The sequence below is a fragment of the Acomys minous genome (assembly GCF_964271855.1).
Source record: "Acomys minous genome assembly, chromosome: 18".
NCBI lineage: Eukaryota > Metazoa > Chordata > Mammalia > Rodentia > Muridae > Acomys > Acomys minous.
Genome location: NC_140501.1, coordinates 68,231,095 through 68,256,222, shown reverse-complemented (window position 1 = coordinate 68,256,222; position 25,128 = coordinate 68,231,095). Strand labels below are relative to the sequence as shown.

Sequence of the window (25,128 nt, the reverse complement as noted above, 5' to 3'; positions counted from 1 at the left end):
GGCCAAGTCTCTCAGGCGAGGGGCTTCAGCACAGAGTGCTGAACTTCTGGCGTTAACTCAAGCCCTTGACTAGAGGAGGGCACAGCCATCACTGTACCCACAGCTGGTACCCTGAGAGGCAAGCACATAGGGAAAGAAGCCATGACTAGGAAAAGGATGATAACGAAGATGGTGAGCTTACAAGATGACTGATTTCCTCACTCTCCTGACCCAAGACAAAAGCCTGGCAGTTTAAGCCAGGAGGTGGTGGCACATGTCTTTAATCCCAGCACTTGGGAGGCAGAGGCAGGTGGATCTTTGTGAGTTTGAGGCCGGCCTGGTCTCCAAAGCGAGTCCAGGACAGCCAGGGCTACACAGAGAAACCCTTTCTCAAATGAAGGCCTTTCAGGGAAACCTTTTCTCCAGCTAGTTAGGCTTCCTGATGATGGACCAGCTCACTGGCTCACCAAGTTCAAGGCCTGTAGGACATATTCAGAACATACACACAACAGCTGTGTACCAATTAGCCATTCTGTCTGCTTTTAAATGGAGCAATCATAGATTAGGGAAGATCCTTAAAGGACATCACCACCACTGTCCCCCACCCCGCCCTGGACCCCAACCTCTGCCAAGAATGGAGTCTTAGGCTTCAGCATTCCTCCTTCTGCTTTGCAGAGGCTCCCTCCACCCCACTCAGTGTTTCTTTACTCATTACTGTTGTTGTTGTTGTTTTTATTATTGTTGTTGTTATTGTTTTTTCTTTTTTGTTGTTATTATTGTTGTTGTTATTTTAATTAAAGCCTTCCTTTATTGGCTGATTCTGTCTGCTGTGCTTGAGATCTGGCCCCTTCCCCACCACTATCTGTGGCCATAAAGATGTTTCTTACTTTTTAAATTCTTTACCTGGCAGAGAAAATGAACCAGATCCAGGCCCCTGGAGAGCAACCCTCTCACCAGAGGTCTCTCTTTTGTGGCCTCTGCCAGAGGCCAGTTCCAAGGAGTTGTTCTGTCTTCAGGTTTCCTATTAAATTAAATTTACTGTTTTGTTTTGCTTTGTTTTGTTTGCTAAAAGATGTGTCTTAAGCTGGGCATGGTGGAGCATGCTTTTAATCCCAGAACTCGGGAGGCAGAGGCAGGCGAATTGCTGTGAGTTCGAGGCCAGCCTGGTCTATGAAGTGAGTCCAGCACAGCCAAGGCTACACAGAAAAACCCTGCCTCGAAAACAAAACAAAACAAAAGGATATGTCTTAGTGAGAAACAAATGCACTCTGCTGATTATAAAATGGTCAAGTATTCATAAAATATTCTTGCTGGTTTCAAGACAGTTCTAAATTGCCATGAGGAAAAGATGAGAAAAAAAATGAGTGGAAAAATCAGGCATGGTGGTATACCTCACAGCTTTACCACTTGGGAGGCTGATATGGGAAACTCTTGAGTTCAAAACCAACTAATGAATAAAATCATTTAAAATGTGCTTTTTTGGGGATTAAGAAAAACTCTTTCAGAATCTAGCTCTCCCAGTTCTGTTTGTCCATGTATGAAGGCATGAAACAATGGCAATGAGTTTCACCAGCTCAGGTTACAACTTCAGGCGTGGTCTCTGCTTGAGCAGGCTGGCACATATTTAATCTGGTACCTTTCTTGTCTCCTTCCTCCCTCCCCCCATCCAGTTCAGACATCCTGATCAGCCCTTAGAATGCTTGTTATGCTGGAGACACATGTTCTCTTGGAACCTGTCCCTTGTTTGTTCACAACAGGTGCCAGCAACCGAGCGACACCATAGACCTCTCTCGTTTTACCATGGTAAAATTAACGAGAAATTTCTTTCTGAGCAGTGCTCGTTCTCCTGAGGTCTGCAGCATCACCCTTCCAGAGCGTTCATATATATGTAGCCAGAAAACCAACTCCATGGGTTTTGTTTGTCTGTCTGTTTGTTTTTTTTTGTTTTGTTTTGTTTTGTTTTTTGAGACAGGGTTTCTCTGTGTAGCCTTGGCTGTTCTGGACTCACTTGTAGACCAGGCTGGCTTTGAACTCACAAAGCTTCACCTCTCAAGTGCTGAGAGTAAAAGCGTGTGCCACCATGCCTTTAACTCCATGTTTTTTTGAAAGTCCAAGAGAACATGTATTGAGAGCCTCTCCTCTTTCCCTCCTTGCTTGTCATTTTGGCCAATTTCTGGAAGACAGGGGCTCTAGGCCAAAAATTGCAGGTTTTTTTTTAATGCTCTCTTTTGGATTTATGAAACCATAATTTTCTAGATAATGCAGAGTATTTAAATGAAAGGCTGTCACATCTTCTTTTAGTCCCTGCAGCATCTCACTTATTTATTACTTTGTGGTGCTGGGGATCAAAGACAGAGCCCCACCCATGCTAGGGAAATAAACTACTGAGCTTGACCCTAGTACACACACACACACACACACACACATACACACACCCCTCTCCTCTCTCTGGTTTTTTTTTTTTTTGTTTGTTTGTTTTTGTTTGTTTTTTGAGACAGGGTTTCTCTGTGTAGCCTTGGCTCCCCTGGACTAACTTTGTAGACCAGGCTGGCCTCGAACTCACAGCAATGCGCCTGCCTCTGCCTCCCGGGTGCTAGGATTAAAGGCGTGCGCCACCACCGCCCGGCCTCTCTCTGGATTCTTTGAAACAGGATCTTATTATTTATTCCCAAATGTCCCAGGACTCAGTCCAGACTGGCATGGACCTCGTAGCATGAGCTCCTGGCTCTGCCTCTGGAATTCGCAGTGTGAGCCTGCAGGCTGTCATGTAGTGGTGGTGCAGGCCTTTAATGCCAGCCCTCAGGAAGAAGAGACTAGTGGATCTCTGTGAGTTTGAGGCCAGCCTGGTCTACAAAGTGAGTCTAGGACAGCCAAGGCTACACAGAGAAACCCTGTCTCAAAAACAACAACAACAAAAACCCAAAACAAACCAAAACAAAAGCTTCCCTGATGAAGGCTGAGGTCAGTACTAACCTATGGTATACACATAATAATTCAGGGACAGTTTGATGCCAAGACTATTTAGCAAAGCAGCAGTAAGCTCTCCCCTAGAGCCATGACTTCCCCAAGTACGTGCTTTCAACCAAGTTCACAGTACCAGACCTGAGTTCCCTTGTATGTTGCTGGCCTCAAATCCAATGAGAAAGTGGTTGATTTCTCCCCAAATAGTCACGCCTCTCCATCGCCAATGGACAGAGCTTGCCAGGCAGGCTGCAATTGTAGATTGTGGGGTCCACAGTAGTAGGGCGTCTGATGGCTTTTCATTCCCCGAAATCACATGGTACCTTCTAGAATTGTGGAAGTTGACCAGCGCGGAGGGAACAGCCATTGGTTTCACAGTCTTCAGCATTTAAAAAATGTGGTGTCTTTGGCAATAAGGTCTTATGATCTGGGTCTGATAAGCAGTGCCCTATGATGTGTTGGCTGTTTTGGGGCCTCAGTGGTCAGCAGCTCACAGAGAAGCTCCTCACATCTGCTACAGAGCTTCTCATTTAACGATCTCAGGCTTCTCAGAGAAGCGTGATCAACCCGTGCAGGAAACTCTCATCCAGGATTTCTCATTCATTATTTCTATAATTTTAAATGTTATCTTATGTGTGTGGATGTTTTGCCTGCATGCATGGCTATGTACCACATGCATGCCTGGTGCCCATGGAAACCAGAAGAGGCTACTGGATCCCTTCGAACTGGAGTTACACACGACTGTGAGCTATGATATGGGTGCTGGAAACTGAACTTGAGTCCCCTGGAAGAACAGTCAGTTAGTTCTCTTCATCATGGAGCTGTTTTGCCAGTCTGCAAACTCTTTACAAGTGTGTGTGTGTGTGTGTGTGTGTGTGTGTGTGTGTGTGTGTGTGTGTGTATGTGTTTGAGACAAGCATTCTGTGTAGTCCTGGCTGTCCTGGAACTCTCTCTGTAGATCTGGATGGCTTCCAACTCATGATCCACCTGCCTCTGACCCCAGAGTGTTGGGATCAAATTTGCACCACCACTGCCTGGCTTAAAATTAGTTTTTTTCTTTTCTTTTCTTTTCTTTTCTTCTTCCTCTTCCTCTTCCTCTTCCCCTTCCCCTTCCCCTTCTTCTTCTCCTTCTCCTTCTCCTTCTCCTTCTCCTTCTCCTTCTTCTTCTTCTTCTTCTTCTTCTTTTGGTTTTTCAAGACAGGGTTTCTCTGTGTAGCCTTGGCTGTCCTTGAACTCACTCTGTAGACCAGGATGGCATTGAACTCACAGAGATCATCCTGTCTCTGCCTCCCCAAGTGCTGGGGTTACAGATATATGCCACCACACCCAGAAAAATTATCTTTTAAATTGACTTAATATGTAGTAATTTTCCATGGGATTTCCCCTACATCTTTAGTTTCGCTAGCTTCTCCTCCCGCCCTTCCACTGTCCTCATACATTGTCACAGCAGCTTTCTCAGCCCTGGTGACCCACTCCACCTCACAGCTCCTGAGTTCTGTCATGACCGTTCTGCGAGGGACTCTCCCTTTCCTTCTAAAGGTTCTCTCCAGCTTTTATGGCCTTTATGGTCGCTCCAACTTAAGCATAGTGATCTGGAAATTCAAAGTTGGGATATACATATGAGAGGGAGCATGCAGCACTGGTCTGTGTAGGCTTGGGGTCCTTCACCCAGTTTTTGCTCCTATGGATCTGGAGTATAAATTAAAGCCTGGTACCATGGTGCCCCCAGCGCTGCTTCCTGCTCAGGATTGACTTGAGGAGTCAGGGTTGTTCTTTTACTTCCACACGAGCTTTCAGATTCCTTTTCCTAGTTCTGTGAAGAACAGTGGGATTTGGGACAGAATCGCACTGAACCTATACATTGTTTTCAGCAATATGTGCATTTTCATGATGCTAATTCTGCCAATCCCTAGATGCTGTTGTAAGTGGGATTTTTCCCCCTTCTGATTTCTCTCAGCATTCTTGTTACTAGGACATATAAAAGCATCACATTTTATATGATGCTTTTGTATCCTGTTGCTTTCCTAAAAGTGTTTATTGTTTCTAACGGTTTTCTAATACAGTCTTTAGAGTCTCTTTATCTCTGCAAATAGGATGCTTTGACTCCTTTACATATTTGAGAGACTTTTTGGCTCAGCCTTTGTTGGATCCCCTGTAGGTATCACCGAAGCTACTTACAGAGTTGTCTAGGCTTTAACTTGCTTGTTGAATATTTGTTTATTTTGTTTTGTTTTTCTGGTTGTTTGAGACAGGGTTTCTCTGTGTAGAGGAGGACATGTCAAGAGGCTCCTGGGTGATTTTCAGTGTCTGTAAGACCTGGAAGCACAGTGTCACTGATTCTGATGCCAGCGGTGAATACTAGAAATGCACTTTACCGCAGAGTGCATCCTGCCTGGGTCATGGAGAAAGGCAGCTCAGGGAACTGTAGCCATTTACAATCAACCTGATAAGAGAACAGAGAGAAAGCTCATGGGCTGAGCTGGCTTGTGAGAGCTGAGGAAACACCTGGCTGACCATCTAGCTGTGTGGCCATGAAGGGGTACTGTGCTTGCTCTCCACAGTGACCCCTTAAAGGGCAGGTTAGCCTTTGAAAGGCTGATATAAAACTATTGTCTACATGCACAAGTGCCAGGAGAAAAAGCCTGGTTAATTTACACATCGGACAGAATCTAAGAAGAAGCCACAGGCATAGTCAGGCCCAGGCTTTTCCAGCTACTAAGATGAACAGGAAGACACACTCAGTAGCTTAGTAACTTGGGAGTATGGCCTGACCTAGTCTCACCTAGTGTCCTTAGTGTCTACACATGCCCTCTCTGTGTTCCTGTGGGCTCAGAAAGAGAAGGCTCCCTCTAGCACAGAGGAATCAAAGGTTGTCTCCAGGTTCTCTGGCTGCGGAGATTTTAAAAGGCCTGGGTTGTCAGCAACTGTCTGGGGACCCAAAGAAGTACTTCCTCCACACTTTCACTCTCTGACTCACTTCCAGTCTAAAAAGTCAGATTTATTCCATAAATCACAGAAAGTGTCACCTGGAAGAAACCCTTGCTCAATATCCTCTGAGATCTGTCCTGGTAAAAGGGCAGCTTCAATGTCTGTCCCATGTCCCATGTCCTTGCACATGCATCTTCTCCACCAGGAACATGCAGCCTGTGCTGTAGGCTGCAAGCCCCATGGCTGCCTTGGAGATTCTTCCCAACACTGCTTAGATGAAGATCTTTTTCTTCTAATAAAAACAACAACAACAACAACAAAAACCGATTGATTCCCCATCCCTAGTCTACACAGGGGGTATCTCAAGTTTCTATTCTACCACATGTGACTTCTCCACATTCTCATCCTCGGAGAGAGGTGAGAGATCTGTCCCAATCAGAAAATAAGTGATGCTGGGCCAACATGCTGACTCCATGGACAACAATGGAGGCACAAGAGCCCTGTGTGGATGCCTGGCAGCCTAGGACAATACACCACCCATCTGTCCCTACACAATGCAGAGACACATCCATTCGACTGGGCGTGGTCCCCTCCAGCTACTGCAGCACCTGTGCTGGAAGGACAGCAGCCAAGTGCAGGAGCTGGAGTGATGGCTCCTAGGTAAAGAGCCTTTGCTGCTCTCTCAGAGAAGCCACATGGTGCCTTACAATCATCTGTCACAGAGGATCTGTCTCCCTCTTCTGTTGTCTGAGGGAACTGCAAGAATGTGGAGCAAAGACTCACACTAGACAAAACCCCTCTTCACATAAAATAAATACAAGTGACTCCAAAAATCAAACAGTACACTGAATGGCTTGGCAAAGGCCAAGCGCTAATAGAAAACTCTACTTCCCAACATGACTTGGAAGGTCATCATCTCTGTTGTGCAGTTGTCAGTAATGCTGTATTGCAAGAAAAATGACGCACACAGCACAGGGTTTCCTGAGTTCTTTTCCACCCCCTCAGTGAAGGTTTTGATTTCCTCAGAAGCTATAGAGCTGTTCAGGTGTATTTCTCAATGATTTGGTTCATGGGGCCAATAAGGATTGTTCGTTACAGAGTACTATATCTTAGGGGTAGCTAAAGATATGACATCATGGAGACCAGATGGGACCGATTCCATCATTAAATGTGTATCCATGGAATAGGCCGCACTCTCAACACAGAAGACACCATGTCCTCCATAGCCAGGATGCCTGGAACATACAGAGATCCATCTCTGCCTGTGATTTCTTGGGTTACAAGAGTGAAACAGCACATCTGAACAAAAAAGACAGGCTTAAGTGTGAGGAGTTGAAAATTACACTTTTAATTATAAAACAGACATTTTTCAAAAAGGGCTTTAAAAGGGCAGTCAACAACAAGAGTAAATAGCCTTAGAAAACTTGAAAAACAATAACAATAACATATAACATTCTAATAACAAAATCAAAACCAAAATAGCTAAAAGCAAAAACCTCAAACCAAAACACCAACAGAAAACTATGCTCAGCAGCGTCCTCTCACTGTAGGGTTAGCAGCACAGACCCACAGGCTGTGGATGGCCTTGGACTCTTAGTGGCAAGGTGGTCACATCAGTCCTCTGAAGGGATGAGATTCAGAAGGCAAAGGGAACCAGACCCACAAGCAGCCTGGCTGGCTCAAAAGCTCGATAAACTTAGGGCCTATTCATCCAAAGGTAACTCATTCTGATAAAGACAGTCCATCCCAGGCCTTCTGTGGTGGCTGGGGATGGGGCTCAGCAGGTGGCTTCTGATCCAGCTGCCTGTTGCTGCTTCTTTGCTGCCCGCTGGGCTGACTTCAGTTTCATCTCCTGCTGCAGTGTTTCAGACCTGGGAGAGAAAGACAGTTAAGGCCCAGAGCTAGTGATGATCTGCCCTGTGGGCTGTCAGGCTGCTAACTCCCACCACCTCAGTGCTACTGGACAGTTAACATGATGTTTTTAACTGAAGTCATTGTAACTCCAATGAATAAGAGTCTAAGAGCTGGAGCATTTCCTCAACCTTAAACACATGTCAGAATTTCATCTGGGTCCTGTATGGTCTCTGTTCTGTTAGAAAGGCTGGGGCTTTCTGCTACAGGTCAGGGGCTTCACTTTGTAACAGTGGCCTCCCATAGTCAACAGCATAGGAGGGATCTACACCTTATCCAAGATGATCTACTGTTGCACCACATCACTGTATAGACATGATAGAGCCTTGCAACCTGGGCGCCTCAACAAGGTCATGAGACCAGCTCACTCCCCCTGCTCAGGAGGCACCTGGCACCCAACAGATATGTAAGGTAGAGCCTGTCCTGCTGGAGCAGCATTTCTTGAGTTGTGTGCCTGAGAACAACAGCCCTGCACAGGCTCAGGCCCCAAACAGACACCCATATTTTCCTCAGGGCTGGAGCTCACAAACTATATCCTGGCTCCCTATGGAAGTGTGTTGCAGAGCCCTCCTGTGAAGGTTCTGATCATCCCTGCAGCAGAGATATCTGCCGGCTTCATTCTGGAAACACATTAACCTATTGTCTGCAGAGAAGGCTTTTCACAGAAATGGGTAAACACTACAGAGCAGTGTTCAAGGGAGAGACTCTGATCAATAACAGGGGATGTTCCTATAAAAATATACTTTCAGACAAGTGTGGTTGTGTACACCTTGAGATCCCACCCAATGGGAGGCAGCTGCCTATAAATCTCTGTGATTTGACGGACATCCTGCTCATGAAAGGGAAAAATTTTAATTAGCATTAAAGTAACCAGAACAGCAGAGCTCTCTAACTCATAAGTGCAGGTCGACAGGTATGCTAGCCCAAGGTCCCAGATGATAAGTCACAAAGAATGCGAAGATAGGAGACAAAGGCCTATTGAATGTTCCAGGGACCGGCTGGCCGTAAAAGATAGGGAGGATACACAAGGACAAATTCCTGAGAGAAACAGGTACCGGACATGGTCGAGTGAGTAATGAGCCAAGACCCCTCATCCGATCTTATGGTGTCTGCTTAATCCCCCCCTTGAGGCCCGCACACAATGTTCCAGGTTTGAGTTTAACCAGATGTGTCATTAGCTCAGATAAACATCTACCCTTGGGTTCCAAGAAAGACAGGAACCAAGGACTGTACCCATGTGATTAAGTCTGATCTTACCCCAGATCTGCCTATGCAATTTGCTGATGTTCAAATGTTTAAAACAACCAATTGTGAGTGGCCGTGCCAAAACTTCCCACTCCCCCCGACCCTTGCCCATATAAACCCCTAACCCCTGGGCATCTGGGTCGACCCCTCTGTCTCCTGCATGAGATACGTGTCGACCCGGAGCTCCGCCAATAAACTGCCTCATGTGTTTACAGCAAGACGGTTGTTTGTGTGTCTTTGGGTGCACGCCATCCCGAGGCTTGAGTGAGGGTCTCCCTTTGGGGAACTTTCACTCAGAACATATTAGGGAGAACAGAGGGGAGTCACAAGGCCTCAGACACACGGGGCATCAAAGATACTGTCCTGGACAGAAGTTCTTGTTGACCGGCCCAGCACAGGACTTTGAAGTGTTCTTTCCCTGCAATGGCTCTTAGCTTTGCTGGCCAACAGATTCCCATAAAAGACAGAGGTCCCAGGTACAGGGGACCCAGATGGCGTCACCCTCTCCTCCCAGCCTAGGCTCCTACGTCATCCGGAGTTCCCGCAACTCATTCTTCATCTTTAAGACTGAGTCCCTCTGCTGGCTGACCAGCTGCTTCTTCTTGTGCAGGCACTGCAGCAGTTCCTCCAGGCCTTCTAGCACCTGTTGGTTACAAGACAGTGTGTAGTGCAGGGCTGCTCACAGGCGTGCGCAGACTTCCATGCAGGGGCAAGCACACAGAGAGGATCGCATGAGTGGGGAGTGAGGGCACAGGCGGGTGGATGAGCAGCCAGGCAGTCCACTGGGCAAACGGACGTGAGCCTGACCCAGCTGACTGACCCTACCTCCTCCTGCTGGGTCTGGCGGTCACTCTGCTCCTCCTCTTGGTCCTTGCACATCTGCTTCAGCAGGGCACATTCCTCTTGCACCTTCTTGTTCTCCTGCCTCAGTGCTTCCACTCTCTTCTTCAGCTGATTCTGCTCCATCAGGAGCCTGCTGCGGAGGTTGCTGGAAACACCCTCTGCAGAGTCAGCCCCTGCCGACCTCCTCCCTCCAATCCCTCCTTCCAGCCCCATAACCCCCACCTGACCCCAGGTTCCCATGAAGAACTAGGAAACAGCCCAGTCCAGCCACGACAGCTGCACTCAGGAGACCAGACAGAGAGAACAGCCGACTCAGCAGAGAATAAACAAGTTCTAAAGTCCCCAACACCTACAGGGATTCACGACATTTAAAAGGGAAGAGGAGTCTCCACCTGCCCTTTACCTTCCAAGGTAATGGGGAAGCATCAAAAAGAAGGGGAGGTGGCAGGCACATAGAGGAAGGGGCCACGAGCTGTCTGGATGAGACCTGACAGGCTGTGGCCACATGGTGGGGCAGGAGGTCCCCTTCTGTCAGGACTCTACAGGAGGGGAGTAGGGCAGAGGAGGGAGGGAGGGTGGGAACAGGAAGATACAAGGAAGGGACAACATTCAGGATGTAATCTGGATAAATTATAATAAAGTAAAATGTAAAAAGAAGGATGGAACAGATACCCTCAAAGAGGGACAGGAGACCCAAAGGGAGAACATTCTAACTACCTGTCCCATAACAATCAGCTCTGTCAACCCTGCCTGAGGCCCTGAGGCCCAGGGCTGCCTGACACCCCTCTCAGGCTGTGAATCCTTTTCTATCTAGAGGCTCCTGAAGCTGGAAGCACAAGGCTGGGAGGAGCTAACAGCCTCCTTCATACTTAGCAAACTCAGTCCCTGAGGCACAGGCAGGCTGATGGCCTAGAGGCAGAAGGGATAGATCCCAGGCTGGGGACTCTCCTGTCCAAAACCCAAGCAAGGCTGTGATGGCCATTGCAGAAGGGTTGGGGTCCCTGACAGGCACTTACCGATAGAAGCCAACCTCCTTTTCCAGCTCCCTGAGCTGCTTGGAGGTTTCCGTTTTCTCTTTCTCCGTGTTCTGGAGGGCCATCAGGGCCAATTTGAGCTCCTTCTCGAGTTTCTCCACAAAAGGATTTGGCCTGTCGTAGGGCCTGGCCCAAAGAGCAAAGAACCACATGAATACAGGCCTCAAGGAGCTGGTGAACAAGCCGGGCGTGGTGGCACACCCCTTTAATCCCAGCACTCGGGAGGCAGAGGCAGGCGGATCGCTGTGAGTTCGAGGCCAGCCTGGTCTACAAAGTGAGTGCAGGACAGTCAAGGCTACACAGAGAAACCCTGTCTCGAAACCAAAAAAAAAAAAAAAAAAGGAGCTGGTGAAATCAGGCTGTGCCCTGGACTACCCAAGCCCAGAAGCTTCCCCATGCTGGGCCCTAGGTGCTGGGAGGTCTGGCTACTCAGGAAACTTGCTTATGAAACACCAGCAGACGCTTGATGCGCAGCTGAAGGGTGCTCTGGCTGACGAGTTCAGGAAGCAGCGTCAGGAAGCTGGAGGGGCTCTCTAGCCTGTTATGTTCTCAGGAACCAAAAGCCTGGGATTTCATTTCTTCTGCTTTCAGAGCAGTGATTCTAGATCCTGGGGTGACTCCTACTGTAGAGTCAGACTGTGCACACAATTCTGGGGATGAGACCCAGCATCAGGACACCTACATAAACTGCTCAAGGCATTCTGATGTCCTCCAGTCTGACCACATAAGCCAAGAGCAGCCCTGCTTTAGTGCGGCTCCCAGATCTCAGCATTGATACTGTGAGACAGACAAATCCTCTGGCCCTAGCACAGAACCCTGGCACACATAGACATGAAAGTGTGTACGTACACACACACACACACACACACACACACACACACACACACACACACACACCAGAGAGCAGGAGATAAAGAGAGACAAAGAAGAGGAAACAGAGAGAAAGGGAAGCTGAGGAAATGCACGGAGCAGTGTTGTCTCGGAGTATAAGGCAGAAAGTCAGAGACAACAGTGTTCATCTCCACGCATGAAGTGAGGTAGAGCAAGTGGGACCAGCCTACTCCAGCCACACCAGGAGCTTCTAGCACTCAGTCACCTGCTAGGCAAGTGAAACAAATCTCATCCCAAACTCACAGCAGCTAGTATGTCACATCGCACAGGCCACCACCTGTCAAGGCATTTCCAAATGCTTGCTGGGAACTCACTCTCCACTGCCTCAATCCCTGTGTTGTGTGACACAGACCACAGGCTCTGAGGAAGCAGAAGAGTCCATTTCCCATCTCACTCTGACCAAACTTCAGGTCCTGCCTCTCCTCTGAGAAGCATCAAGGGACACGTGGTGGGGCACAGAAACACCCTGGAGGTGCAGCCTCCTAGAACCCATGGCCTTAAAAGGAAAAGATGAAGGTGACATTGCAGACCCAAAACTGACACCATAGGGTTTGACACAATGCAGACCTCTTGTCAAAGGGTTCTTCTGTTATGAGGGTGATGCGATCCCTCAGGTCATTTCGCTCCTGGGTTATCACCTGCAGCTCCGCAGTCAGCCTCTTCATTTCCTTCCTCTTCTGCTTCTTGGAGAGGAGGTTTGCAGGGGATGAAGGCTCCCCACTGGCCCCTGTAGGGAGAGCTCAAGTGAACTTGCATTGTGACCAGGCAGAGAGGTTGGACAGACAACCCTGATTTCTATATAGGCAGAGAGCAGGCCTGGCTCCCAGTGACCACTAAAGATATTGTCCCAGGCCTGAGATGCCTGCTCTGTGGATCTCAGCTCTCCCACCACTCTTTAGGGAAGTGGCTATCTACGTAGCCAGGTGTTTTCTCTGGCTTACTGCACATGCTTCAGCTGACCACAGAGAGGATCTCTTCAGGATTATTCACAACTGCACAGGATGCAACTTGGCTTGAGAGCCCCTGAGCCTGGGATTACAGAAGCCAGGAGAATAATGGCACAGTGACAAGCACTCAGGGACTGTGGACAGGCCTGGCCCTCCTGCCTTGTCACTGTAGGATGGTGACAGTGTATTAAAAACCCATCAAGGAGCAGACCAGGATCAGCCGACTGATCAGTTCTCACCGCTGACAAACCAACACACCCAGAGCTGGTAATAAGGATCCAGCCTCTGTCTTGGTCCACTCCCTGCGACAGTTTGCCTGCACTAGAGCTATGCCATCCACCCACAACTATTGATTCAGAAACCTATAGATGTCACTGTCAGGGTCCGGTGGACTTAGGATTCCTGAGGACATAAGGTCCTGGCCAGGAGCACGTTTCTCTCTCTGTTCCGACTGTCCCATAGCCATGACACTTAAAGAAACCAGTGGGAGTGAAGTGCAGTGATGCCCTACCTCATATTAGGAAACATTATCCCTCCTCGACTCCTGATGTTCTCCATTGTCCCCATGTTACAGCCCAAATGACCTGTGAGGGTAAAACCTAGGAGCTCCCAGTACAACAGCTTTGGCCTTGCCAGCTCCAGGCTTTGGGGATGGACAAACTACTCTTGTGGGATCCTGAACTTTGAGGAATATTGACACGCAAGGAAGTCTATTTGCTTCCCAGAGGCTCATGTTCCTGTACTCCATTACTGAAAAGCCCAGCTCAAGCCTGCCTCCTCCAGGAAGCTCTGCATCCCCTGCCCAAGACTCACTGCGCCTTCTCCAGGGCCACTTCTCTCTTGGTGGTCTGAACTCAGATGGAAGCCCAGCTTCCTTCTGTCTCACCGGGGATTCTCCACGGTCCCCATTCTCCCTACCAAGTAGACTCCTCAGTCTGGCCAACATCTTGATGTGACCTCTTGGTACTGAGTGAATGCCCTAAGGGCACTTGCTTGCTGTTGCTACAACAGTGGTGACATCACAAAGGATGACAAGACAATGTTCAGAGAGGGGACCGCTGATGTCATGGGGAGCAGCCTTTGCCTCCCTGCTCCTGGTCTCCTTGTGCTTACCAGATGCTGAGGTGCCCTTTCCAGCATTCTCTGCTGGGACAGCCATTGACCACCACTTCCTCCCCAACCAGAGATCTGTCTAGGATGGATTGGAAACAGCTTAGCTCTTCCCATGTGGGGAACTGAGTGTTTACTCTCCAAACAATGCTCAGGAGTGTCTCACCCCCTCCTCAAAACCCACTATTCATCAATATGAGAAATTAAATAGTAGAGAGAGATCACACCAGCAGGGATGTAGAGGAAAAGTCACCTGTCTCATGTGTACTGGGGCTTGAAAACACATCCAGGAAGAGCTGCAGGGCTAATTGCGACGGGGCATGCTTGTTAGGAGGTCCAGTCATGGAAGGCATGTGCTTACCTTTTGAAAGTTGCCCCACTTGAGGTTTAATAAAGACGCAGAGACCTGTGCCTTTTCTATAAAACTTCAGATAACATGCTGGTGCTCTCGCGTTCGACACATGCCCCATAGATTATGATGAGATCCAGCTGAGTATAAATGTCGATAAATGGGGGGCTCTTGTGGATCAGGTGACAGCACCACAACTAACAGCACAGCAACCACCAGCTGCAGTGAGCATGGCCAGAGCCTGCTGCCGGTGGTGCGCCTGCAGCTGATGAGGTTCAGGCATGACCCTCAGATGACCTGACTCTATCAGGCCAATAGCCACGTGCTGAATTGTGGGGGAAATTCAGACCATAAAGCACTCCAGATTATTAACCTGATTCCATCGAAGAGAATCGTAATATATGAGGTTTATCATAACCCCAAAGGTGACTGTAGATGGTGTAATTTGGGGGTGGTGAGGTGTTCTAAAAAGCATGTCAGAAACATACACAGTTTTATAAAAATAAATTTAATAGTTGTGGATGGACAAATTGTTAAGTGCATAAGGCTCAGAAGCCAGTTAGGAGCTGAGGAAGTCACACTGTATCCAGACCTACATAGCTGTCTGCAGGATGCATAGAGAAATGAACAAAGCTGTGGGGTTCAGGGAAGGCACCAGGGGACTAGGTCTCCTAGAAATTATATCACAGAAAAACTATGGTGCACATCAAGGACTTCAAGTCTCTTATATCCTTAGGAGTGGAAAGGTTTGAGAGCAGGACATGCTGTGGCCCATAGTGACCACAGAGGTGCATTTCCACCCAGAGACTGGGATTCCCTTCTTGCTGGGGATGCACCAGGGACAGTCAGAGAAGGCTGAGACCCATCCAGAGCTGCTGGCCTCCAGAATAGCTCCGAGAGTGATAGTTAGAGCGTGTTCATCGAAGATGCTTTATTAGGTATGACTAACGTGAATTCCAGAGTTGGAGCCAAAACTTGCAACATGTTTCCTCCTTAGCCATGATGAGAGCACGCACGGTATGTAAAGCCCCAGAGAGGCATGGCTGTGCTCCTTTTGAAGAGACTTTTACATTTGAGGTCTGCCTTGCTACTTGTGTGTCCAAAGAAAGATGAATACAGTGTTGATTGGCATAATTTTTTGTTTTAGTTTTAGTTTGAACTTTGCCTTTGGTTATTTTGTTTTTTTATTTGTGCATTATTTTTTCTATTTATTGTTTTTCATCCTTTGCTAAGGCTACTCACTGTATATTGACTGGCCATTTGAAGATTTTTCCTTTCTTTTTTAAAATTTAATTAATTTATTCAGATTACATCTAAATTGTTATCCCATCACTTGTATCCTCCTGTTCCTCCCTCCTTCCCACTTTCCCCCATTTCCCCTTCCCTAGGTCTGTGATCGAGGGGGACCTCCTCCCCCACTATCAAGTCTCATCTTGGTAGCCTGCTTATTCTTTCTCTGAGTGCCACCAGGCCTCCCCACCACGGGGAAGTGGTCAAATATGGAGCACCAGAGTTCGCATCTGAGTCAGTCCCTGCTCTCCACTCACCTCTGGAGAATGTTCTGTCCATTGGCTAGATCTGAGAAGGACTTCGATGTTTATGGCAAGTATTGTCCTTGGTTGGTATTTTGATGGGAATTACACTGAATCTGTTGCTTTTGGTAAGATGCTCATTCTGACTGTGTTAATCCTACGTATCCATGAACATGGGAGATCTTTCCATCTTCTAATAACCTCTTTGCCTTCTTCAGAGACTTGAGGTTCTTGTCATACAAGTATTTTATTGCTTAGTAGAGTTACACCAAGATATTTTATATTATTTGTGGCCATTGTGAAGGGTATTATTTCCCTAATTTCTTTCTCAGCCTGTTTATCATTTGTATACAGAAGGGATACTGATTTTTAAGTTAATTTTGTGTCCAGCCAGTTTGCTGAAGGTGTTTTTCAGCTGTAGGGGTTCTCTGGTAGAGTTTTTGAGGTCATTTTTCGTACTGTCATTTCATCTGCAAATAGCAATACTTTGAATTTGCCCTTTCTGCTTTGTATCTCTTTATTCTCCTTTAATTGCCTTATTGATCTAACTAGGACTTCAGGTATTATATTAAATAAATATGGAAGAAATGAGCAGCCTTGTCTGGGCCCTGGTTTTTGTGGAATTGCTTTAAATTGCTCTCTGTTTAATTTCATGTTAGCCATAGGCTTGCTGTATCTTGCCGTTCTTGATTTTAAGTATATGCCTTGTATCCCTATTTCTCCCAGCTTTTTGTTTGTTTGTTTGTTTTGTTTTTCAAGACATTGTCTCTCTGTGTAGCCTTGACTGTCCTGGACTCACTTTGTAGACCAGGCTGGCCTTGAACTCACAGCGATCTGCCTGCCTCTGCCTCCCAAGTGCTGGGATTAAAGGCGTGGGCCACCATGCCCGGCTTTCTCCAAGCTTTTAACATGAAGGAATTTTGGATTTTGTCCAAGGCTTTATCAGAATCCAACGAAGTTATTATGTGGTTTTTTTTCTTTCTGTTTGTTTATATAGTGGATTATATTGATGGACTTTTGTATATTGAACCACCCATGCATCTCTGGGATGAAGCCTACTTGACTGTGGTGGACAATGTTTTTAGATTCACTTGGAAGTTTTTTTTTTTCTTTTCTTTTGTTTTTTTGAGACAAAGTCTCTCTGTGTTAGCCTTAGCTATACTGTACTTACTTTGCAGACCACGCTGGCCTCAAACTCACAGTGATCCACCTGCCTCTGTCTCCCGAGTGCTGGGATTAAAGGTGTGCACCACACCTGGCTCAGTTTGGAGTATTTTACTGAGTCTTTTTGCATCAATGTTTATAAGGAGAATTGGTCTGAAACATTTTTGGTTTGTTTTTGTTGTTGTTGTTGTTGGTTCTTTGTGTAGTTTAGGTATCAGGGTGACTGGGGTGTCATAGAATGAGTTTGGTAATGCTCTGGAGGCGCTTTGCACTCAAGCAACACACAAGGTAGAGCCTGTCATGCTGCAGCAGCATCTATTGAGCTGTGTGCCTGGGAACAACAGCCCTGCACAGGCTCAGGCCCCAAACTGAAACCCGTGATTTCCTTAGGGCTGGAGCTGGCAGACTGCGTCCTGGCTCTCTATGGGAGTATGGAGTGTGTTACAGAGCCCTCCTGTGAAGGTTCTGATCATCCCGGAGGAGAGGCATCTGCCTGCTTCATCCTGGAAACACCTTAACAGATTCTATCCAGAGAACTCTCTTCACAGAGATGGGCAAACACTGAAGGTCAATGTTTAGATGTGGGAATCTGATCACCATAGGGGATGTTCCAAACTAAAAATATAATTTCAGCCAGGTGTAGTTGTGCACACCTTGAGATCCAATCCCTTGGTAGGTAGAAGATGGAAGATCCCAGTACTGAGAAGACTTTAGGCCTCTTCAACAGTTATTTTCACCATGGTCTTCTGAGTCATTTTTATAAGCTATGGTGGGTCCATGGGTACACACACACACACACACACACACACACACACACACACACACACACACACACACACACAAACATCAGAGGACATTTGTTGGAGATTTTCTCACTCTACCATGTGGGTTCCAAGGAAGGAACTCAGGTTTCTAGGCCTGGCAGCAAGTATCTTTGCAGGCAGAGCCATCTCATCAGCTCATTCCCTGAATCAAGAAAATTTATATGTCCTTTAACTGTATTTATAACACACACACACACACACACACACACACACACACACACACACACACATTTGTTGATAATGTGCAGACTTTTTCCAATGCAAGACTGAATGTTCACCTAAGTAAAAATACCTGTCAACTCATGGAGACAAAGGAGGGAGCTGTGGAGACTTGATGTTGGAGGACTTAACAGCCTCTATGGAGATCCCCCTTTTGTTTTAGGCTACACTTCAGATGTAACTGGGATCTTAATTTTCCTTCCCCTGTATCCCCTAGGGCTAGGACTGAACACAGGGCATTGTGAATCCCAGGCAATTGCTCTATGAGTTACATCCCAGGTCTGGAACTCTGTGCATCTTCCAGAACTATTAAAGGGCAGGCTGCATGAAGAGACTCAGCTGGCCATTTGCCACCCTGAGACTGGTCCTTGAGAATGGCTGACACAATGCTTTCAAGAGTGAGAATATTTACTTGCTAAGAAAAAAAGGGAGGGGCCTCAGCTCACAGTGTGCACAATATGTCCACAGATGGCCCTTTCTGTCTGTGTGTGAACTTAGAAAGAGAAGGGACTTATGGCCAAGAGCAAACCAAGCCTTTTCCCTACTTTCTGTGACTGCTGAGCCTTTAAAAGTCTGGTTGTGACCAACTGACTGGGGACCACACGGTTACTCCCTCCACACTTTCACTCTCTGATTCCCCTCCGTCTCAGAAGTCAGATCCATTCCACAGATCCTAAAGCAGTCACTGGACAATAACCACTTCCTCAGCATCCTCTGGTTTCCGCAGTGACAAGTGCGCAGCTTCAATTCCTCCCCTCCCCTTCTCCTTCTCCTCCTTCATTTTGAGAGACAGAGTCTATGTGACCCAGGCTGGCCTGGAACTTGCAGCCCTCCTGTCCTAAAGGAGTTTGTCTTCCAATAGCAGGGTTACAGCTATCTGCCACCACACTCTGCTCCTTTTCCCTCTTTTGGTGTCTAGTAGCTCAAGCATGTGGCAGCGAAGGGGACGAAACAGAGTGATAGATCAGCTAAGAAGCTACTTTAGTTCGATTTTTGTTACTATAGACATACTTGCAGCTGGGCAATAATAAATAAAAAAGTTTAATTGGCCTCAGAAATGTAAAGGTTGATGGTCTATGATCAGGTGGCCCACAACTAACATTGGCTTGCTAGGCCACACAGAGGAGGCACAGATTCGCCTCTGTGCTTAGGATGCTCTCCTCCCAGAGGACCAAAGTTCAGTTCCCAGCTCTTGTATTGGGCAGCTCATGACCACCTGTGTGTAGCTTCCTCTAAGGGATCTGATGCTGTTCTTCCTAAAGAGTGGCCGAACTTTACCTCATGGCCTTTAATGGGTCTGTATGTAAGATAGTGAAAGACAGATTCAATAAGCTTCATCCAACCTCCTCATGGAGAGCCTAGCCCTGTGGTTCCATCTACAGGAAAATCACACATAAGTGATTCAGTAGAGAGCCCTTCATGCCAGTAAACCAAGCTGCCCTCCCATTGACTCCAGTCTGTCTGCCTATCAGGACAGGGAGAACACATGCTTAGCAAACTGAAGTCTTCATGCTCAGCACCAAAACACACAAACACACAAAAGGAAAAAAGCAATATTAGCTCAAGGGTTTGCTGAATAACTGCCAAAACATTGTATAAGATGAAAGGAGAGCTGTGACCACTGCACAGACTGTTGATCATTTTACAGCCAGTGTGAGTCAGCCAGGCTAGGGTGCTGAGCCACCAGGTTGCTCAGCCTTTGCTGAGCTGCTGGGAATAGAGAAGGCATCAGCATGGGCTGCTAAACCCATAGACTCTAGGCAGAAGCCTTGTTTCCCAGATCCTTGACTTCAAAATGATAGATCATGTCCACATATTAAAGGGGATCATATTGTGTGCTACGATGATGCCGTGTTTTGTTGTTGATGTTGAGGAGGTGAGGGTAATCTGCCAGTCAATGTGATATGCAGGGCACATTGAGAATGTAGATCTCTGTCTGTAAAAGTGACTTTCTTCATGTGGGAAATCAGATAGTCTCAGAGCACCATAGTCCAAACACCATTCCTTCAGGGATGAGTCAGGGTCCTGTCCTCTACCATTTGTGTGTTTAAAAGGAGATGGGAAGTGATTATTTTTAAAGAGATATTACCTGCTTTTACCTGGGAGACAGTGCAGCTGATAAGGCACTCACGGGACAAGGGTGCACTCCATGAAGCGCATGTGCTCCCCCAACATGCACTGACTGAAGGTAAATGACCTTTAAGAAGCAGACACATGAAGCATTCGCAGAGAGAAGACGCACCAGGCTGTGATGCTGTGGGATGTGTGGATTGGGGTCTAGTGCCAGGTCTTGTAGTCATTGAGCAGCTGCCCTGAAGGGACTCTGTCTCCCCTCCTCCTTTCCCTGCATTCCAGCTTGGACATGGTGGTTTACCACAAGCTCAGAAACAACAAAGATACATAATCATGGGCTGAGACCTCCAAAACTGCAAGCCGAAAGAAACGTATAAAAAAAAAATCAGTTTCCTATCTTAGCTATATGCCACCTTTAAGGGGACGGAGTAACATGCCCTGTTTCTCTGTGGTTAGGCGCCGCTCCTTGGTGGCTAATGTGGTGCTGACTTGACTGGATCAATTTGCTCACATCTCTGCAATGGGTATTTTCACATCTCCACTTCACAAGTGAAGAAAATGAAGATCCCAGAGAGTGTACAACTGGGTGCTATAAAGTTCAACATGTAGAGGCTGGAGAGAGAACTCAGTGGTTAAGAGCACTGGCTGCTCTTCCAAAGGTCCTGAGTTCAATTCCCATAACCACAATGTGGCTCCCTACTGTCTATAGTGAATTCTGGTGTCCTCTTCTGGTGTGCTTGCATACATAGAGGCAGAACACTATATACATAATAAATAAATATTTTGTTATTAATTTTAAAAAAATTTTTAAAATAATTTATTCAGATTACATCCCAGTTGTTATCCCCTCACCTGTATTTTCCCATTCTCCCTACCCTCTATCAACCTATTCCCCTCCCCTAGACCTGTGCCAGAAGGGGAGCTCCTCCCCCACCATAGGATCACAGCCTATCAGGTCTCATCTGGGTAGCCTGCTTCCCCTTCCTCTGAGAGCCACCAGACCTCTCCACCAAGGGGAGGTGGTCAGATAGGGGGCGCCAGAGTTCACGTAGTCCAACATGAAGGAAATGGCCCTGTGCTTCTCATTGCCTAACTCAAGTTCATTTTCTCACAGCACATAAAAAACCCAAGCAGAGTGTATGGAGATTTAGAGCACATACAGTCTTTTAAATTATTTTTAATTTTTTTCTGTGAATATGTGTGTGTGCACATGGTGTTTTTTTGTGTGTGTGTGTGTGTCTAGTAGAACATGTACCTCAGATGTGTGTGTCTGTGTATGTGTGTGTGTGTGTGTTTACACATGCATTGCCAGCGCATAAGAAGTCTAGAAGGTGACATTGGATCCCTTGGAACAGGAATTACAGTTGGTTGTGAGCTGCCATGTGACGGCTGGGAATTGAACATGGGTCATCAGGAAGAGCAGCCAGTGTTCGTTACTGCTAGGCCATCTCTCTGGCACCTGTTATCACTTTGAAATGTGTTCTGGATTCAACTCAGGTCATCAGGCTTGATAAGCAGGTGCCCTCAGGAACTGAGCCATCTTCCTGTTTGTGATGACATAGGTTCTTCACAGTGGCAACAGTGGCACAGTATGCCTTGGCAAGCCCGTATTATAGTCTATCAGGAAGCAGGGCCCTGGTCATATGTACCACACCTATACTCTCCCACAGTGTGTGCATAGCTGTCATGTGCATCACTGGCTGGGACAGACAGCCAAAGGCTTGCAGGTCAGAGAATGATAAGTGCCACAAAGGACAAGGTAGGCAATAAGGAGGTAACAGGCTCCTGAAGAACACTGCAGATTGACCGTTGCTCTTTGCCTTACATACAGCCACACCTCCAATACCTTCCCTGTGACTGTGCCCTTGCTCTGTTAGGACATTATCCACTTCTCCTCTTAAAGCAAAAGTTCTCCAGGGTCTCCTTGGTCACACCTGCTCCTACTCCACATCACACAGTTTTCTTTGGGATTTTAATCAAGCAGGTGTTCGTATCTACTGAGAAGTTGGTTGATGTTGGTGCTGTCCTTTAGGTCACAGAAGGCTACTCCCCAGCTTTTAGTTCTTAGCCCTCCCCTCATCCTGTGTTGTCACAGCTCAGTGACTGCTGTAGGATACTCAGCTCCCTCAGAACATGTCCCCTCGGCTTTACCTTAGGGCTCTTTGGCTGCTGCTTCTGTGACCTTCCTGTGCTCCTGCCTCATCTGATGCTTTTGATGGATTTCTTTGGCGATATAATTTCAACACTGTTTTGATGTTCTTCAGTTTCATAAAGTTTAGTTTATGCATCATTTTTCTTTTATTAATTTTACTCAAAGCATGAATCCACAACTATGTGAAAATTTTAATGTGTAACGGAGGTATTTCGGTTAAAAATTTTTTGGGCAGCATCTACAGTTAGGAATGGATCTGGCTATGTAGTCAAAAATAATTTGAACTCAGGATCTTCTTGGTTTTCGTTTCTTTGTTTGTTTGTTTGTACTATATTAGAAGTGTGAACCATCATACCAGACATCATCATCATCATCATCACCATCATCATTATTAGTTATTATTTGCTTTTTTGTTTTTCAAGAAGGGTTTTTCTGTGTGGCCTTGGCTGTCCTGGACTTACTTTGTAAACCAGGCTGGTCTTGAACTCAGGGAGATCTGTGTGCCTCTGCTTCCCTGCATGCTGGGCTTATATGCACCAGGGTGATTGGATAGCAGCAGCAGCGTCTGTTTTTTCCAAGACAGTGTCTCACTATGTATCTGTGTCTATACTGGAATTCACTGTGTAGACCAGGCTGACCTACAGCCTCCATAAATCTGTTTTCATGTGTTCCAGGAGTGCTGGGTTTAAAGGCATGCTTCTTTATGGCTCACATTTGGCTTTAAATTTTATGATGTGTTTACCTTTTAAAAATGATTTAATTTTGTGCATTGGTGTGTTACCTACATGTATATGTGTGTACCACACAGGTGTCTGATGCTCAAGTAGGTCAGATTCCCTGAAAAGGAATCCCAGATGTTCCTGAGCCACTGTGTGAGTGCTGAGAATCAAATGTATGTATGTCCTGTAGTCCAGTGCAAGAGCAGCAGAGCCATCTCTGCAGCCCTCATTACTACATTTTATATAAGCATTGAGTGTAATTAGTGCCGCCAAGTACACATGGATTTGGGTCCAAGCCCTGTAGCATCCTTAATCTACCAGGAGCCATACTCCTAAAGAAAAATGAGTCTCCATCTCCTAGGAGCTCTGCCCTGTAATTTGTTCCTGTGGGTAGATGTTAACGGCCCCTCCTCTGTCTGTCTGTCTGTCTGTCTGTCTCTGTCTCCATCTCTGTCTCTCTTTATTCCAAAGGATTTCACTATAGTTTTCTTTTTATGATTCATTTATTATTTATACTTTATTCTGCCTGTGGGCTAGAACAGGAAACCAGATCTCATTCTAGATTGTTCTGGTTGCTGAGAATTGAACTCAGGACCTTTGTCAAAACAGCCAATGCTCTTAACCTCTGAGCCATCTCCCCAACCTTTCATTAGAGTTTCTTAAAGGAACATATGTGAGAGGCTGTTATAACCTTGGGCACCTTATCCAGTGGCTACACCACCTAAGGAAATGTCTTTTCCTCTCTCAGAATCACTAACTGCCTGTCGTTCCTCAGGGCATGTTGTGGCCTCCCACATCCCTCCCCTTAGCAACTATTACTTGCTTATGAATCTTCAGGAAGAAGTGTGGAATTCTCTCTCCATGATAAGACATTGATAAGCTCAACCTTGTGAATGTCCTCATAGTTGCCACAACCACATTCTGCCTGGAAGACAATATTTTACAATATTCAACCAGTCGTGTGGTCTATTTCTTTTTCTCTTTCTTTAATTTAAAGATTTATTTATTTCATGTTTATGAGTGCTCTATCTGCATGTACACCTGCAAGCCAGAAGAGGGCATCAGTTCCTTTATTGATGGTTGGGAACCACCATGTGGTTGCTGGGCATGGAACATAGGACCTCTGGGAGAGGAGCCTGTGCTCTTCCACGGAGCCATCTCTCCATCCTCTCTCATCTACTTCTTAAAAGTATTTTCAGCTGTCACCACTGATGGTTCCTTCACATGGAAATTCCTCCAGAGTTAATTTTGGGATTCACCATCTTTGTAGTGATAATTCATTCATAATTTTAATCTGAAATATTCCCAATATTTTCCTCTCAAGTATACAAAATTCTGTATGTCTTATAGTAAATATATCAACACTTGGAAACAAAACACTGTAGCAAAGTATAAGATTAGGAGCCAGGCAATGGTTGCACATGCCTTTAGCGCTAGCACTTCAGAGGCAGAGGCTGTGGATCTTGTGAGTTCAAGACCAGCCTGGTATACAGAGTGAGTTCCAGGATGGCCAAGAGTACACAGAGAATCCCTGTTTCAAAAAACCAAAAACAAATAAATACGACTTTTTGGTGCATTAAAATTCCAAATTTAACCTTAACCCTTGCTAGCTGGTTGACTGACTTCTGTAGATGTGGTTTAATCACGCCAAAGATGGGAAATATAAAAGGGCATATTTTAGATGAAAAGTGATGGATCTTTTGCTGTTTTGGTTATCCTTCTTAGATTGAAATAACTTGGTATTGTTTTCTTGTTTTAAGTAAATGTAATTCAAAATAATCAAAAACAATCATAGGCCTCCTAAGTTACTTGATGTAGCCTAGAAAAATTGCTAAATTATAAAAACAATAAGAAGTTACAGCATGTAAAAATCATAAGAGTAGCAATGCTATAGGGTGTTCTTTTGAAGCTTATAATGTTCTATTTATAGGGAGGGATTAAACATGTCATCTATAATATGGATGTAATGTCCATAAGAAAATGAACTCAGTAAAGCAGGTATGACTCACTAGCAATAAATTGGAAGGTGCTCCAGAATTAGCTGTGGAGGAATGCCTTGGGTGGATGGAGCAGTTGTCAATAAAGCACTGTTTGGCCAATCAGCTGGACAGAAGGACAGGAAGTGGAAGGCGGAGCTTCTGAGAGGGGGTTGGAAAAGCTGGTAGCTGGACAGTTGACAGTTGGGACAGAAGCCACCCCAGGAGTCATCATATTGGCAAGGTATTGGTTTATAGGATTTGAAGCCAC

At 46.3% G+C, this 25,128-nt stretch overlaps 2 protein-coding genes across 5 annotated transcripts in view; one reads left to right on the top strand and one right to left on the bottom strand.

Annotated features, from left to right (window-relative positions):
• Window positions 1–25,128, top strand: part of RNASE10 (ribonuclease A family member 10 (inactive)) — a gene marked incomplete at its 5' end in the record, with an annotated part of 82,401 nt that overhangs the window by 34,420 nt on the left and 22,853 nt on the right. For all 4 annotated transcript variants that reach the window (XR_014776404.1, XR_014776405.1, XR_014776406.1 and 1 more), the window contains one exon: window positions 25,012–25,101. Of the gene's footprint in view, window positions 25,102–25,128 lie in introns of those variants that run through there.
• On the bottom strand, window positions 7,194–14,241 carry LOC311588882 (disks large homolog 5-like). The gene is made up of 6 exons (XM_084766954.1): window positions 13,553–14,241; window positions 12,360–12,519; window positions 10,884–11,027; window positions 9,850–10,012; window positions 9,552–9,667; window positions 7,194–7,739 (listed from the first exon to the last, which is right to left on the bottom strand). The coding sequence occupies exons 1-6, from the start codon at window positions 13,683–13,685 to the stop codon at window positions 7,646–7,648; spliced, it is 810 nt and encodes a 269-aa protein (XP_084623080.1). The 5' UTR covers window positions 13,686–14,241; the 3' UTR covers window positions 7,194–7,645.

Coding starts and splice junctions, on each gene's coding strand:
- LOC311588882 (XM_084766954.1), bottom strand. CDS start 13,685: ATGTTGGCCAGACTGAGGAGTCTACTTGGTAGGGAGAATGGGGACCGT. Junction 11,028..12,359: donor GAAGAACCCTTTGACAAGAG/GTCTGCATTGTG, acceptor TCTTTGGGCCAG/GCCCTACGACAGGCCAAATC. Junction 7,740..9,551: donor TTGCGGGAACTCCGGATGAC/GTAGGAGCCTAG, acceptor TTTCTCTCCCAG/GTCTGAAACACTGCAGCAGG.